The sequence below is a fragment of the Pyrgilauda ruficollis genome, unplaced genomic scaffold (genome assembly GCF_017590135.1).
Source record: "Pyrgilauda ruficollis isolate IOZ18807 unplaced genomic scaffold, ASM1759013v1 scaffold1, whole genome shotgun sequence".
NCBI lineage: Eukaryota > Metazoa > Chordata > Aves > Passeriformes > Passeridae > Pyrgilauda > Pyrgilauda ruficollis.
In genome coordinates this window covers 4,098,517-4,113,173 of record NW_024508100.1, presented here as the reverse complement: position 1 = coordinate 4,113,173, position 14,657 = coordinate 4,098,517, and the positions used below count along the sequence as shown (strand labels likewise).

At 41.9% G+C, this 14,657-nt stretch overlaps 2 protein-coding genes across 8 annotated transcripts in view; one reads left to right on the top strand and one right to left on the bottom strand.

Moving 5' to 3' along the window:
* CFAP99 (cilia and flagella associated protein 99) overlaps window positions 1-8,448 on the bottom strand; it is a 51,546-nt gene extending 43,098 nt beyond the window's left edge. The window contains exons 1-2 of the mRNA XM_041489007.1: window positions 8,308-8,448; window positions 5,488-5,615 (exon numbers count right to left, since the gene is read on the bottom strand). Coding sequence (XP_041344941.1) covers window positions 5,488-5,615; window positions 8,308-8,401 — 222 coding nt within the window. The 5' untranslated portion in view covers window positions 8,402-8,448. The remainder of the gene's footprint in view (window positions 1-5,487; window positions 5,616-8,307) is intronic.
* A 518-nt stretch (window positions 8,449-8,966) lies between these two features.
* ZFYVE28 (zinc finger FYVE-type containing 28) overlaps window positions 8,967-14,657 on the top strand; it is a 145,570-nt gene continuing 139,879 nt past the window's right edge. For all 7 annotated transcript variants that reach the window (XR_005957105.1, XM_041490478.1, XM_041490470.1 and 4 more), the window contains exon 1: window positions 8,967-9,248. Coding sequence is in view for 6 of the 7 variants with exons in the window: in XM_041490478.1 (XP_041346412.1) it covers window positions 9,210-9,248 (39 nt within the window). In the remaining variant the exon portion in view is untranslated. The remainder of the gene's footprint in view (window positions 9,249-14,657) is intronic.

Below are 14,657 nucleotides of genomic sequence, written 5' to 3'. Positions count from 1 at the left end.
GTGGTTTTATTGAAAATATTTGCAGTGAAAAATGAGTCCAATATTATGTAATAAACATTGTAAATTACAGTACAATAAACATGAAGACTGTAAATAACTAAATTACAACTCAAATTTCCTGGAAGAACATAAGTCTGGTCACTCACTGAGAACAATGAACAGAAATTTCTTTTATGATGTAAAGTTTATATGTAGCAGAAATAAAATAAATGGAGTTCAACACCTCTAGACTGATTTTGATCATAACCTTCTAATTAGAGGAAACTGTGTTATTAATCTCCCATTATTCAATAATTAAAAATCCTTCCATACTTTATCTCTTTTTCTCTAAAACAAAAGTCTAATAATCAGTGAGTTTTCCTAACTTCACTTTTATACAGAAGCCTGAACTAGGAGTTGGAAGATAGGAACTGAGATTTGGAAGTGTCTTTCTTGCTTCCTGAGTGGCCTGGTAGAGATCATGTTCTCTCTTGACACCTTGGTTTTAAACACTGACAAGCTCCCTGGCACTCAGCAATTTGTTTATGCATTTTCATCACACCAAAAGAACATTCTATCTTTATACATGCAGTGGTTCAGACAGACCTGAACTCTTGTCCCAGTAATAGTTTACCTTTCTTTAATCTCACTCTTTTTTTTTTTTGGCACTAATTTTCTGATTTCCTGTTTGTATATTGAAACACTGAGTGGCTGCAAAGTGCAAGGAGTGAAAAATGTATCCCAGTGGTTATTTGATGTGGTGTCTTCTTGATCTACCTCAATTACAAAAATGTAGGGAAAGATGGGTGCTTTTTTCCAGCAGCACACAGGGATTAGGTGTGCAGCCATTGCTGCTGTAAATGAGCTGTGTAAAGCTAGGAAAAAACTTCTGGAGAGCAGAATCTAATGCCATTATTTCCTACAAAAAAACTGCTTTTCTCATGTACACCAAGGTATGTACAGGTAATGCTGCTAACTTTGGGCAGCCCCTCTGGAATATACTCGGAGGCAGAGTGTACAGCCAAATGTTTTCCAAAGGGATTTCTGTCCCAAAGCTTGAAACAAGATTTCCTACACGAGAGAATATGTTCAGGTGGAACACACATTTTAATAAAATTATAAAGATTAAGAAGTTAAAATAATAATAATAATCAAGAGGTTGATTCTGCTTCTGCTGAAGTTAATGGATAACCTGCCGTGTTATTTGAGAGGAACAAGTTGAGAGCAGCTCACATGGCCTCATACATGTAACTGATTTTTGACAGGAACTTGTCATTTTTCAAGTTTTTACCTAACTATTGGGAAATATTGAGTAGTTTCAAACCAAATGCAGGGAAACAGCTGGGGATGTATTTTCGAAGTGGCACACAGGGGTCAGCAGTGCCTTACAAATTTTGGCCTTTTGGTTCTATTATGAAAATCCATGCACATTTTGCTAAGTGAAAAATAGCCAATTGTATGTGTTTTGTGTGAATTTAAACTGCAGCAGTGAACTGCCCTGAAGATTCTGTGTGCCCTTACCATGCCCAGTCCAGGGCTAGCAGAACTTCCACTACAATACAGGGTGAGCCTGGGACAAGCCTTGCTGGCTTAGTGTAGGAGCTCAAACTGAGAGAGGAGAGCCTGTCTCACCTGTCTTCTCTGTGGCATCTGCCTCTTGTGGGCTTCAGTTTGAAAAGAGAGAGAGAGATTTTTCATTTGATTGAGGTACAGTAGAGATTGGAACTGAATGGGCAAGAACTTTGAGGTGAGCAGAATAATACCAAAGAGGTGAGCAGGACTTGCTGCACAGGGACAATAGTACTGGAACCAACCACTTGAAGAGATGGAACTGGAACAGCTTAAATAAAGAGACCTGGGCAAGTAAACTTGAGGGCAAGAGAAAGGACAGGGATAGAAAAAGAGCATAGAACAGAACTCAGTTTATCCTTCTCTGCCATCCACTCAATATTTAGTAGCAGAGTATTCCAAGCCTCTACTGTGCAGCTATTGTGCACTGTCAAAATATTAACATTTCTACAGTTTTTATGAAAGACCAAAATATACTATTTCACATGATCATGTATTTTGACTTTTGTTTTAATTATTTATCTAACCTTATGTGCATCTAGAAATTAAAAATAAAATCTTGCTGAAGATTGACTATGCTCTGAAATGTTGTCAGCTTTGCAGCAGCAGAGTGAAACCAAAAGAAACCTGTTGGATTTTGATCAGAATATTCAAAAAAGACTGACTGTATACTTAGCAAAAGATACAATATGGAAATCTGTTAATTCCTTCTTACTGTCATTTGCAAAGCAAGTATATTTTCAACCTGATGGCTTCAACCCAATTTATTTCTTGCCTCTTTCTTTTTTTATATACATTCATATAGTAAAGTCCTTCATTTTAAAATATAATTGTTTGCCCACTTTCACTTCTTTTCCTGTGCCTCAGTTCACCAGCTATTTTTATGGCTTTAATTTGCAAGGATACCCATAAGAATGGTCTCCTGCAGTTGGTAAATGGCTGACAGGCATATTTGGATCAAGACAGATTGTACCTTCCAGACTCCCTCCTGCAGCACTGCATCCAACTTCCTTTCACAACATATTCCCATTTATCATGTACACAAATTAGAACCCTAAACTTCAGCCTAGGATGCTGACCTCTCTGTGACATTTCCTTCTTGTTGTTGTCAGTTTAACTTCAACAGTGCAAAGACAAAGCTTCAGCACACTCATGCTACTTCTTTCCTCAGTTATTGGTTCTATTGCCACCCTGCCTGTCAGTCAGACCCATAACTCCAGAGGTCACTTTTCATGCAGATTACTCCCCAGGATATCATCACCAGGTTATGTGCACATCTTCTTCACTCTTTTTGAACAGTATATTTCAAATAGTATTTTCCTATCACTTCCTAGCTAAAATTCTAAGGTAGTGTCTCAGAATGTTCTATTTTATTGAAATAAGTGTCTCTGTTGTGGGTTTAACCAACCTCATCTTAGTAAACCAGCCATCTGGAATGCTACTGTTAAGTTCATCCTGCTAGTCCATTGATTTGACCCACTTACTCCACCTACCATCTCACAGTTGATTCTAGCACATAAAACTAAAGCTGCCTGTCAAGATGCTTCACAACTCAGTTCCATTCTGCATTTCATTTCTTACTCTTTACTGATGTCTTCCCCATTTCTGGTCAGCCAAGGATGCCCATCTCTTAATTTCCTTTGTTAGATTTCCAAAGGAGTAATTTTGTTTCATTTCAATCTGTTCCTACATGTACTTATATTGCTCTTAAATCTACTTTATTCTGACAGAGGTTTTGCTCTGCAAAATGTTCTTGGCTCCTGGCAGTTCAGGTGACAATGTGTGGCTGTCAGAGGTTCTTATTTTGACGATCTGGCACTTGACAAGACTGGCATCACTGCAGCCCTGCCAGTGGGGTGCTGAACTCCCTTGAACGTGTTCTGGAATGACTTGTGTGTACTGTGTTTTTATTCTGAGGGAAATAATCTAGTCCAAAATTGTTGGTTTCACCAGGAACATCCCCAGACAGATGAACAATAGGCTAAGGAGGATATTTTATGGAGGCCATCAACAAGTTATCAAAGAACTAAACAAGACACCTCAGATCCCACATGAGAAGGACATAAAGACTCTAAACCAATAAAGATATACACCATGAATGAAACCTACAGTGTTAACATCTGAATGCACTGTATGGGGATGGAAAACTATTAAAAGAGTTTAAAAGAACAGAAGATTGTAGAGAAGTAAAGTGTGATATACTGCACACATAAGTCAGCAAATAAATAACTATGGAGCTGTGTCTTGTAATTACTTAGATTTGGTCTCTTGGAATTTGACTCCCCTGATTCTTTTTCTGGTCAGTAGACAAGTTTTGCTATTTGTTATGCTGCTGGCATGACACAAACAGCTATGAATCTAGTCTGTGATTTGGAGCCAGGCTCTTAATCAGGATACAAACTGAAGGAAGTTTCTGCATGGATTAGTTAATATTGGCTAATTGGTTAAGTTACCAAGCCTGGAAATCATGTGTACAAAAATGCTACAATATTTTTAGGATTATATGCCTTTTAAGAAACAGAAAAGAAAGAAGTGAAGTTTTCATGATGTATTTTAATCACCCATTTGATACTGAAACAAAGCTGAATTTTCTATAAACACAGACCTTACTTTTTACTTTCTTTGATAAATCCTGTGTAGTAGGTGTCCAAAAACTAGCCCAGAGAAAGATTTTGGCCTTACTTTGGCCTCAGCTATCCTCTTTGTCCTTCCCCTTCTGAAAGGTTTTGTTATGAAACTTTATATTAATATTTTTCTAATGGAGTTACTGGAGTTTTGGCTTTGTACCACTCTTCCTGGGCTGAGAAGAAAAATGATCTGAAGACTCATTTTTATAAGCATTTATTTTGGCAGCAGTGGTAACCGAATTTAACTGCTCTCTGCCCAGTGAAAAATTATTTTGAAACTGGATCAGTTCCCTGATGTAATTCAGAATATGAATCACAAAGAATTATGCCAGTACTACAAGGCTGGAGGGCAGGAAAGAAGGGGCCTGAGTGGCAACAGCTGGAGAAGGCAAGCACCCAAGGAATGGGTGTGCAGCCACTGCTCAGCCCCAGCTTATCACACCTCCACGGTTTTATATTCTTTTAGTCATTTGTATTTATGCAAAATCAATGCAAAAGACTACCTGACTGGAATAGCAGTGGTTTCTACCTTATTGTCAGAAGGGGAAACAAGCACTGGAGCCACATGGCAGTGTGGAATCAGGGCTCCAACAATGCCATTTGATAACAATGGCACACACAGACAATAGCAGCCTAAACAACATTACTGTCTTCCCTTATGGTTTGCTAAAGCTGATTCACTCCACTAGCTGCCTCAGCACAAGGCAAGGTGACACTGAGGACAGAGAGATGGGAAGAGGTGACACACTATGGTCAGGGAGGGATGGGAACTGCTTCAGCCAGAACAGATACAAATGGAAAATCATGGTTTGGTTACTTGCAGTATTAAATTAGATTCTGATGGCTGATTTATTGTCACTGTCCTTCTATCCCACTGTTGTGGTGGCCACTTATGTCCTCAAAGCAAGAATACCTGATCCTGTGACTCAGCTTCTGAACTGCACTTGTACATACAAATGGGTGGTGCTGTCAGAAACTTCTACTTGGAAGGAAGAAAAGAATAAGAATCTTCAAAACAGCTTAGTCAGAAGTGGAACAGAAGTTTTTCCTATGACTATCTCATCAATTTTAGAAGGTTGTTGCTTTTTTTTTTCCCCCTTCCTCTGTTGCTATCCAAGCAGTTTTTCAACCCCTCTGATCTTTACTGCCTTGTTTTCTGGCAATAAGAAATTTGGACTTTACTCATGAACGAAAAGTGTCACTGTAAGGGAAATCAATGAAAGTTACAACATGGTAGAAAACAGATACCTTTGCATTTAAAATCACACAGTAACAAAGTAAACTGTGTAAGATCAAACAAAACTTAATATACCTGCAACATCATAGCTGATTCATTCAAGAAATCCTCCACACTCTGATTTTCAGGGTTAAACTTGTTAAGCTGTTGCACTATTAGTGCAATAAGTTCTCTGTGGCTGACCATCTTCACCATGGAGAATCCTATAAATACAGAAAATCATTATTTTTTTGTGCCTCCTTCAGTTGTGGCATAATGCATGGTGATAGGCTCATACAGAAGTCACACTGCAGTAATGTAGAACAGAACATTTAGGTCAAGTTTTCAAAATCACAGTTACTCAGAACAGCTGACAGGAGAAATGAAAATACAGTACAAACATTGAGAAAATAGAAGACAAAATTATATATTGCAAAAATCTCAAAATATCTTAGGGAAAAATGTTACTGTACCAAGTTAACTGACAAAATACAATTAAAGATAATATAGAAAAAAGCAAGGATTTTTGCCTGTGTGCATACAGGTCCTACTTAATACACTGCTCTTCTCAGTAACATGCATCAGAAAGCAAAATTTTAGTCTTAAATTTCATCACATGTTGCTGTAAACAGCCTGTTTTTCAAAAGCAACAAAAGAACAGGAACAGAGAGGAATTATAAGGAAGCAATGACTGCTGGTCAGCAGGCTGGGCCATGATCACAGCATTTCAGTGGTCTGGGCCACTGCCAAGGCTTCTGAAGGCACAGCAGTGGAGTATTTATGTTTGATGCTTTGCTTGTGAAATGACTGGATTTTGGCTATCTCAAATGAAGCCTTACCCATATGTCTGAAAATGTGTAGGACTTTTTACCTCGATTTTAATGTTCAGATGATAAGAACTATAATGCATTTTTTCCTACACACACATGTCATTGTGTATGAAAGACCAATGACAGTAATTATCAGGCCTGAAAGTCATTAAGCTGGTTTATTAATAGGAAAAAAAGAGAATAAAAGTAACTTTCCATGGTGACAACAAAAATGTAATTTTGAAAATAATTCTTGTATTTTATATATCATCATATTTTGATGTCAGAAAAGAATGCCTTATCCAGATGATTCATTCCCACTGTTGTAAACATAATTCATTTCTTGCTTTTAAATACTGTGATAACATTTCCAGACACAGTGGTATTGTACTCTGCCTTTCAGCACCATGTTACTCAATAATTGCCTAGGTAGCACTTTTCATTACTAATCTCAAAGAACTGAAAAAAAGAGCTTGTCTGTGATTATGTTCAATATATCCATTTAAGTACCTGTTATGATCAAGACAAAATGTCCAAATAAAAAAAAAAAAAAGCCCAGCAAAACAGGGTTGGATCATGAGATCATGACAAGGGATGGCAAATACAGAAAGAGGCACCACTGTGCAAGGGAATCTCTGTTACTCCACTCCTCTGAGAGTAATTTGTTTCTCAGGTAAGAACCTGCCAAGGTTCTTACGCTCACAAGGGATTTTGGATGAGCGAGGGAGAAATATCTCTGTACTTCAGACTGAGTCATAATTCAGGCTCCAACAGCTCTGCCAGTAACAAATGCTTTTTCTTCTGGCATAGCAGTAAGAAATTTGAGCTCTCCTGCTCTGATATGCACGCCTCCCCCCAAATAACAATCATTAAACCCCAAAACTGGAATGTGAAAATGAAGATGTGTAGTAATGCCTTCGGATCTCTGAACATACAGGGGTTCTCAATAGAAAGGACCCCTCTTCTAATGAAAGAAGCTGCTATTATTATTGTCAGTGTTTTAAAACATACACATCAGGAATAAAATGCTTTTGGTATGACATGCACCCTTATTTTCACACAATCGATTAGAAAATGACTCCAATTATTATGTATAAAAATGATATAAATTTACACTATGTATAAAATGGCAGAAATTTTCTTCCATTATCAGCTGATTTTGATTTCAATTAAAGGAGGTGAGAACCTGACTTAACCTTATTTTACGGTGGAGCTTGGAGATATTTTGGTCCAAATAACATAAGATAAGATAAGATAAGATAAGAGTGGCCACAATTGTAGGAAATGGTTTCAATGACCTGAAAGGTTCTTTTAGGTTTTACATCTGCTGCCACGTTCCTGGCCTAGAAAGACTGTGATTGCATTTCCTCTAATGAAAGCTGTCCTTCTTAAAAAGAGCTGAACTAAGCCTCCCTGCAAAATTCAGGCAGATCAGATGGAAAATGTTCACTTTGAGGATCTTAATTTTAATTTTCATGTATTTCAATGTTTTGCATACCTACTGCAAGTGTTTTCCTTAACATGACATGGTATTTTTTATCTCTTATTTTCAGAACTCCACAATTAAATAGTTATTGTACAAAACCTTCTGCAAATAAGTTGTGTTATGTTAATGAGGTGAGTTAGCAAACGGACACCAAGGCTGGCTACTTGCCCAAAATTCCAGAGAGCAAATCCCAGCAACCCTGGGATTTGGGGCAGTGTAACACAGGCCCCCTTGATGTTTTCTATTGTACTTGTGGACACCTAATAAATATGAACACTGACAGAGAGCAGCTTTAGATGGGATGTTAAGGAGGCATTGCTCCCTGTGAGGCGGCGAGGCCCTGGCACAGGCTGCCCAGAGAAGCTGTGGCTGCGCCATCCCGGGCAGTGCCCCAGGCCAGGCTGCCCGGGCCGGGAGCAGCCGGCTCCACCGAAGGTGTCCCTGCCCACGGCGGGGGCGCTGGGAACGGACGAACCTTAAGGATCCTTCCTACCCCAACCATTCTGTGATTCTCTGATTGTGTGAAAATAAAAGGACGAAGGAGCCACGAGCCTGCCCGGGGCACCGGCCACTTGCACGCATCGGGAATTGCACCCGGCTCTTTCCGGAGGTGTCACGTACGGCCACATCTGCCTTGCACCGCCGCTGCCGCTCCCGTCCTCGGCTGTCCCCGCCGCTGCCGCTCCTGTTCCCGGCTGTTCCCGGCGCTCCCCATCCCGTTCCCAGCGGTCCTGCCGGGCCCGTGCCGTCCGTGTCCCGCCGCGGTCCCTCCAGCCGCAGCAGCGCCGTTGCCAAGGAGCGCGAGGGCTGCTGGGAGCTGTAGTCATGCTGCGAGCCCGCCTCAGTGTTGTGAAACGGCACTACCCGGGACCCGGAACTACACGAATGGGGAAACAAGATGGCGGCGGTTGTTTGCTGCCGTTGCCAAGGAGCTAGTGCCTCACCCCCCCGGTGTTTCCGCTCACGGGCCGCCAGCGGTCGGTAACGCGCCGGTTGCCGGGGCATGAGCAGCATTGGCGGGCGCAGGTAGAGTCTGCGATTCACGAGCGGACGCCCGCAGTGCTGCCGCGGAAAACTACAACTCCCGGCAGCCACTGCAAAAAGGCGGTCTCCGAGGCGTGGCCTGCGAGGCACGCAGTCTCCCCGCCCCCTTCGCGTGTTACGCAAATGAGCAGCCGGGTGGGCGGGGCGACTGCGCTGGCCCGCCCCGGGCCGCCACCCGATTGGGTGGGGAGGGGAGGGCGCGGGGGCGGTGTCGCGCATGCGCGGTGGGGCGGCGCTGCCGCCGGCCGCGCAATGTTTTGGGGGCGGTCGGGGCGGCGCGGAGCCGCCGGACGGTCCCTGCGCTGACGGGAGCGCCCGGCGGCCGCTCCGCGGGACGAGGCGGCGCAGCAGGAGGAGAGCGCGACCCGGCGGAGCCTCCCAGCGAGGGGCACGGCTCGCCTCGGTCCTGTGAGCGGCGCGGGTGGGGAGCCGGCAGCTCCTGTAGTGGCGGCGGCAGCGGGGTGCCAGCGGCCGCGGTGATGATGAACAGGTTCAGAAAGTGGCTGTACAAACCCAAGGCAAGTTGCGAGGAGCCGCCGCTGCCCGGGGTCACCGTCACCCCGCGGGTGGAAGTCGGGACGCGGTTCCCGGCGGCTCCGGGCGCGCAGCCGCGGGGCGCTCCGCGGCCGGGAGGCGCCGTGTGGGGCGAGCGGAGCGCGGGGCGCTCGCGCGGGTCCCGGGGCCGCGGTCGGAGCGCGGCGCCCGCTGCGGCGGGGGATGACAAAGCACAGCGGCCGCCGCGGGGCTGCTCCCGCCCGGGGCGGGCTCGGGGCTCTGCCCGGCACCGCGGAGCTGGCGGCCGTGCCCGGGCAGCGCTCCCGGCTGCGCTGCGGGCTGCGCCGAGCCCGGGGATGTTCGGGCGCTCCCGTTGTGCCATTAAGGCTGTGCGTGTGCACCTGGAAACTTCGTAAGTTAGGAGATTTATTGGAAGGTGCTCTGTAGGTGAGTATTTTGTGCCCTTCTCGCTTTGAAATTCTTGGAAGGAATCCAAGAATCGCAGTTTGGTTTGCAATGAAATTATCATCTTCTGGCTCGAGTTAAGTAACAACTGTCTGGAGGGTGATCTTGTCTGGCATGTGATGTTCGGCTCGTAAATCAAGGACATGACTGCTTTTGAACATCTATAGCATCTTTTTCTTTTCAGGCATTACAGCAGTCAGTGTAGTTATTCACTTTCTGAAGTGTTTGATTTAATTGTGGCTCCTGTTGGTCACTGTCAGTCGTTTTTTCCTATGCTTTACTGTCAGTGTTGGGTCTCGGTTTGTAAACCTTCCATGTATTCAGTTATTTGGGCTGAATTATGCCCAGTGTGTTGCAGTGGGGGAAAAAAAAAAGCTGAGGTGATGCTGCACAATAAAAGTTCATATTATGCTGGCTTTAGGGATTTTACATGTAGTCCTAACTCTTGAGTACTGCTGAGCACTTAATTGTCAGATATTGCTGCTAATAACTGCAAGGGAAATAATATAGAGATTTAGTAACCAAAAATACAGTAATAAGTTATAGATAACTTTCATTGAATTGTCTTATTTTTATATGTTTTATACAAGGGAAAAACTAAGGGAAGAATAGTTAATTAACAAAAAGAAAAACTTAATCTTAAAGATCTTAAATCTTAATCTTTGTGAATATACCTTTTTCACTGTTTTAAACAAAACTCATTAGACTTCACCTGGTTTTTCTTTCTAATGGAGATTTTGCCTTTTTGTGGTAAAACTTGTTTTTAATATACTATCTGTTTGTTGTACGGTGTGTGTTGGGCACTCAGGGTCTGTATCAAACAATGCATACTTCAAGTTCTGTGGGACTTCCCTGGGCGAAGGAACTTCTCAAGCCTGTTGCATGGCACTGGGCCTCATAAATCAGGAACACCTATAGCTGTTGGTTTAGAACCAGCACCACTGCTTTTTGTTGTGTATTTGTACCTTCTTTGCCAACAGCTTTTCTTACTTTCAGTAGCTTACAGCACCATTTTTGTTCTGGTATTCACAACGGGTTGCTGGCGAATTGTAAGAGCTTCAGAAAAAGGCATTTTTCCTGGTGTGCCTGTTGAGTGGGTGTGGATGGTGTCATTAAATGCACAGGGGTTTGAATAGCACTTTTTATAGAGGGTGAGACCGAGAATATCACTTGTAGAGACTGTACCTTTCCTGGCTGTATTGCTTGCCTTTCTATTTAAAGGAATTTGCAAGGATTCCTTCCCAAAAGATCAGTGGGTTCCAGGGTCTGTTTTGAATGTAATGCATTTTGAAGAGGACTTTGCTGAATACTTATTCTGGTGGGAGCTCTCAGGACTTACATTACTTGTAACCCTCTGTTAGGCACTGTGGGCTCCAGGTGCATTTTATCAGGTGGGTTTTGCTACTCCCATTGATGAGGAATACTTCTTTTGAAGTATTCCGGGTCCTGCTGTCATGTAATAGGACTTCTGTGTGGCAGCAGATTTTAATACCACTGGACATTTGGCCCAGAGCTTTGATGGTACTTTTCAGTACCATTCAGAGGTACTTTTGAAGGTGAGGGTGAGTTGACATCAGAGTGCAGCAAATTCATAGTACAGCCTGCTCAGAAATCTGAATATATGGTTTAGCTTAATCCTAGGGGAACTATTTCATAATTCATCCCTGAAAAATCACGGCCCCAAAGCATGCAAATTAATTCAGCTTAATCTTTTTAAATGGTAGAAACAAGGAAATGGAGTAGAGGAGTGCATAACAAGGTGAAATCACAAAAGTCTTGGGGTAATCATCAGTTACTGCAAGATGCAGGACCTGCATCCAGGCAAGGATATTTACTTGGTAACTGCTGCTCTGTTTGAACATACCAAGAATGGCAGAGAAAATGTGGGTGTAGGAAGTGGAGAGTCTTGACTAATGTTGCGAGCGTGTCACGAGAGCAGCACGACTTCCCTAGATCCTTGTTCAGTCAGTGCTCTTCCTGCCCAGCTCTGTTCCTCAGGTATGCTGATCTGCCAGATTCTAATAAACCAGATCAAATGCCAGTGGTGGAGGTAAGCAGAGAATGAAATAAATAGCAGTGACGTGATCTGTAGAGCTGCTGGGAGGCAGACTTTTAACTGATGTATTGGAGACAGAGCAGAGACAAGATTTTGTTTCCAGCCTCCTGTGCTGCATCGATTGTTGTTTAATTTTTAAAATGTTGTCTGTAATATGTGTTTTGCTTTTGGGGACTGTGGATTCAATGCGTTTTTAAGTGTTTGGAGGGAGGATGGTGTTTGCTTCTGAACACTTTGGCAGAGGGGTGATTTGAAGCAGTAGTGTTCTTGAATTGCAGCACATCGGTGGAACAATAGTTACTCTGTTTGACCTCCTCAGGACACTGCAGGCTTCCCAGGCATCACCACTTTCCTGAGACAAAAGAATGATCCTGTCTAAATCAAGATATTTGTCTGTGTGCACAGGTATAATAGAAATGTTCCCTGCCACTTCAGGGAATTTCTTATCTTGTACCTGCTGGAGCATTCCACAGGTGTCCAGTCAGAACCTGCTCCCAGGCAGATCTGAACGTCCAGCCAAAATACAAAACTGGGCTGGTTTTGCAGAGAGTTGAAATGCATTTGATGTCCAAAGAATTCAGAATAATTTCTGTGAATGCTGCTGCTTAAATATGGAGACTAGCTTGAAAAAATGTGTGGGTAACTAGCTCACAGGGGTACCTGCTTTGAATTGAGCTCATGTTTATTGATATTTTGAAAGAACTGCTTTGTGTATGATGGGGGGAAAAAAGTGTCTCTAACCACAACTTCAATATGTTTTTTAATCTGTTTAACATAACAGACTGAAACATCTTCAGTGTGTGTTTATTTTTCATATTTTTATTTTTAAAATAGTGCTTATTTGGTGTTTATATCTCTGAATTTTTAAAATTTCTTTCACATAGTAAATGTGAACTTCTAGCAGTTAAGGTAAAGAATTTATGTTCCTGTAATTCAGTCCAAATTTGTAGTTGTTGGTAGTGAAGCTACTGCTTTGTGAATGCATGGCCCCAGTTAAAGGATGCTAACAACATATCCATAAAGTCTGGACGTTTTTTTGGTGTGGTTTTTAACACCCCTCTCCTCTAAGAATGACCAAAGTGCCCTCAGTGCCTGTTTTAAATCAAAGGCTCTCTAACTCCCATGGGGATGTGAAGGTGGGTTTAAGGAAATGGCCCCAACTTGTCACTAAGTGTTCACTCCTGGCTGCAAGTGGGTGCTCAGCACAGCTCCTTCACACCCTGCAGAGGCTGAGCATCTTCTCCCCCTGGAGTGCTGGAGGTGCTGAGAATTGTCGTTGCTTTCTTCCCGAGTGTTTGTTCTGAAATACCGTTCATGGGTTTCTTAAATCTGATAATTACTTTCTGCAGCTAGATACATCTTCAAGAGGTTCTTGCTGCCTGTTAATGTGTGTCTGCAGTGGTGCTCTGTCAGCAGAAATGGCATTTAGGGATAAGTGGAATGGCAGGTGCTTGGAGAAGCCTTGTTGCTATGTCTGTGCATAGTGCCTTTTTCTTACCTTTTTTAAGGTTCTTCTTAGCTATATTTCTATGAAAGTCAGCCATAGCTAGTAATAATTATTGCTACTAATAGTTGTTACAGGACTTAGAACAGTAGATACATATGCTAATTAAAAAAAAGGCTTAATTGATAGTAAAAGAGTATCTTGGAACAAGCAAGTAAGATGAAGAGAGTATGCCTAGCGAATCTAGAGCAATCACTTAAAGTAGAAAAGTGAGAGCCAGTGGCAAAACTCAAAAATAGCCAAATAACCTCTAGGAGGTTCTCTATTACTTTGCACAAAGAGAAGTGATATTAAAAAAAACAAAAAAAGAAGAAAAAATAAAGTCCTAGGTGAATGTTGAACATCAAAAACTTCACGAAGACTAATCTTTCTCAGCAACCTTGTCAGGGTTGCTTAGTGGCAGAGCTGACTCCAAAAAGTAAAAGATGGGTAATATAATAGGAAATAGCTGATTTGTTTGTTTTTTTTTTTAATAGTATGAGAAGAAACACATTTGCAGGATTTTTTGTAGAAAAAGATTGTAAGTAGAAAAAGGGATTTTAAATATGAATAGAAGTTTGTTAGAAGAATGAAAGGTAGTAAAAAAGTACACAGTTAACTGTGCTTAACATAATGCAAAAAGCATTTTTAAAATTGGGTCAGTAGAATGAGATGCAGGAGGAGAGAGAATTATTTTGAGCAGCATTTAAATGGATGGAAATGGTCAGAAATGAAAAAGGACAAAGCTGCTGGAATTGCCAAGCAACTATTGATACTAGTTTAGGGGAGTGAATAAAAAAGGAAGGATGATTTCCCAGTGATAGATGGAAAGCAGCTAGAATCTTATTTTAGCTATGATTTCCAAATCTTAAAAGGTTTGCTGTTCACAGAAGAGAATTAGAGTGAGTTTCTTCTTGGGAAAAATGTCTTACAATGAAGAGTGAAAGAACAGGTAAACGCTATTTATAACTTACTTTCGTTTGACTGGTGCCATACAGTATTGAAAACCTTTGGGCACAGCAGTCTGTGAACAAAATTTATTATTTAGTGTAATATTTATATTAGCAGCTAATGACTTTCCAAGACAGAAGATTGAGGAGTTTTTCTTACTTGAGAAAACAGCTGTTACTGGATTTTTGAAAAGTCACTGTTTTAATGATCAGCTCTTTGATCTCACTTATCTGTGTAATTTTTCTTGTTGCCCCTCTCTGATCAGAGTCTACAGCTATTTAACTACATTAATCAGTGTTATTGATAACAAGCCTGAGGAAGGCAACTTATAAATCATCATGCATTATTCAGAGTTTTGCATATTGAATTGCTTCATTTTAGAAGCACCATCTAGTGGTTTGAACACAAGTGTGGGAGCTAATAATTCTTTGCTGATGTATTGTAGCACTGCAGCTAAATCAAGACAATTACCTGCAG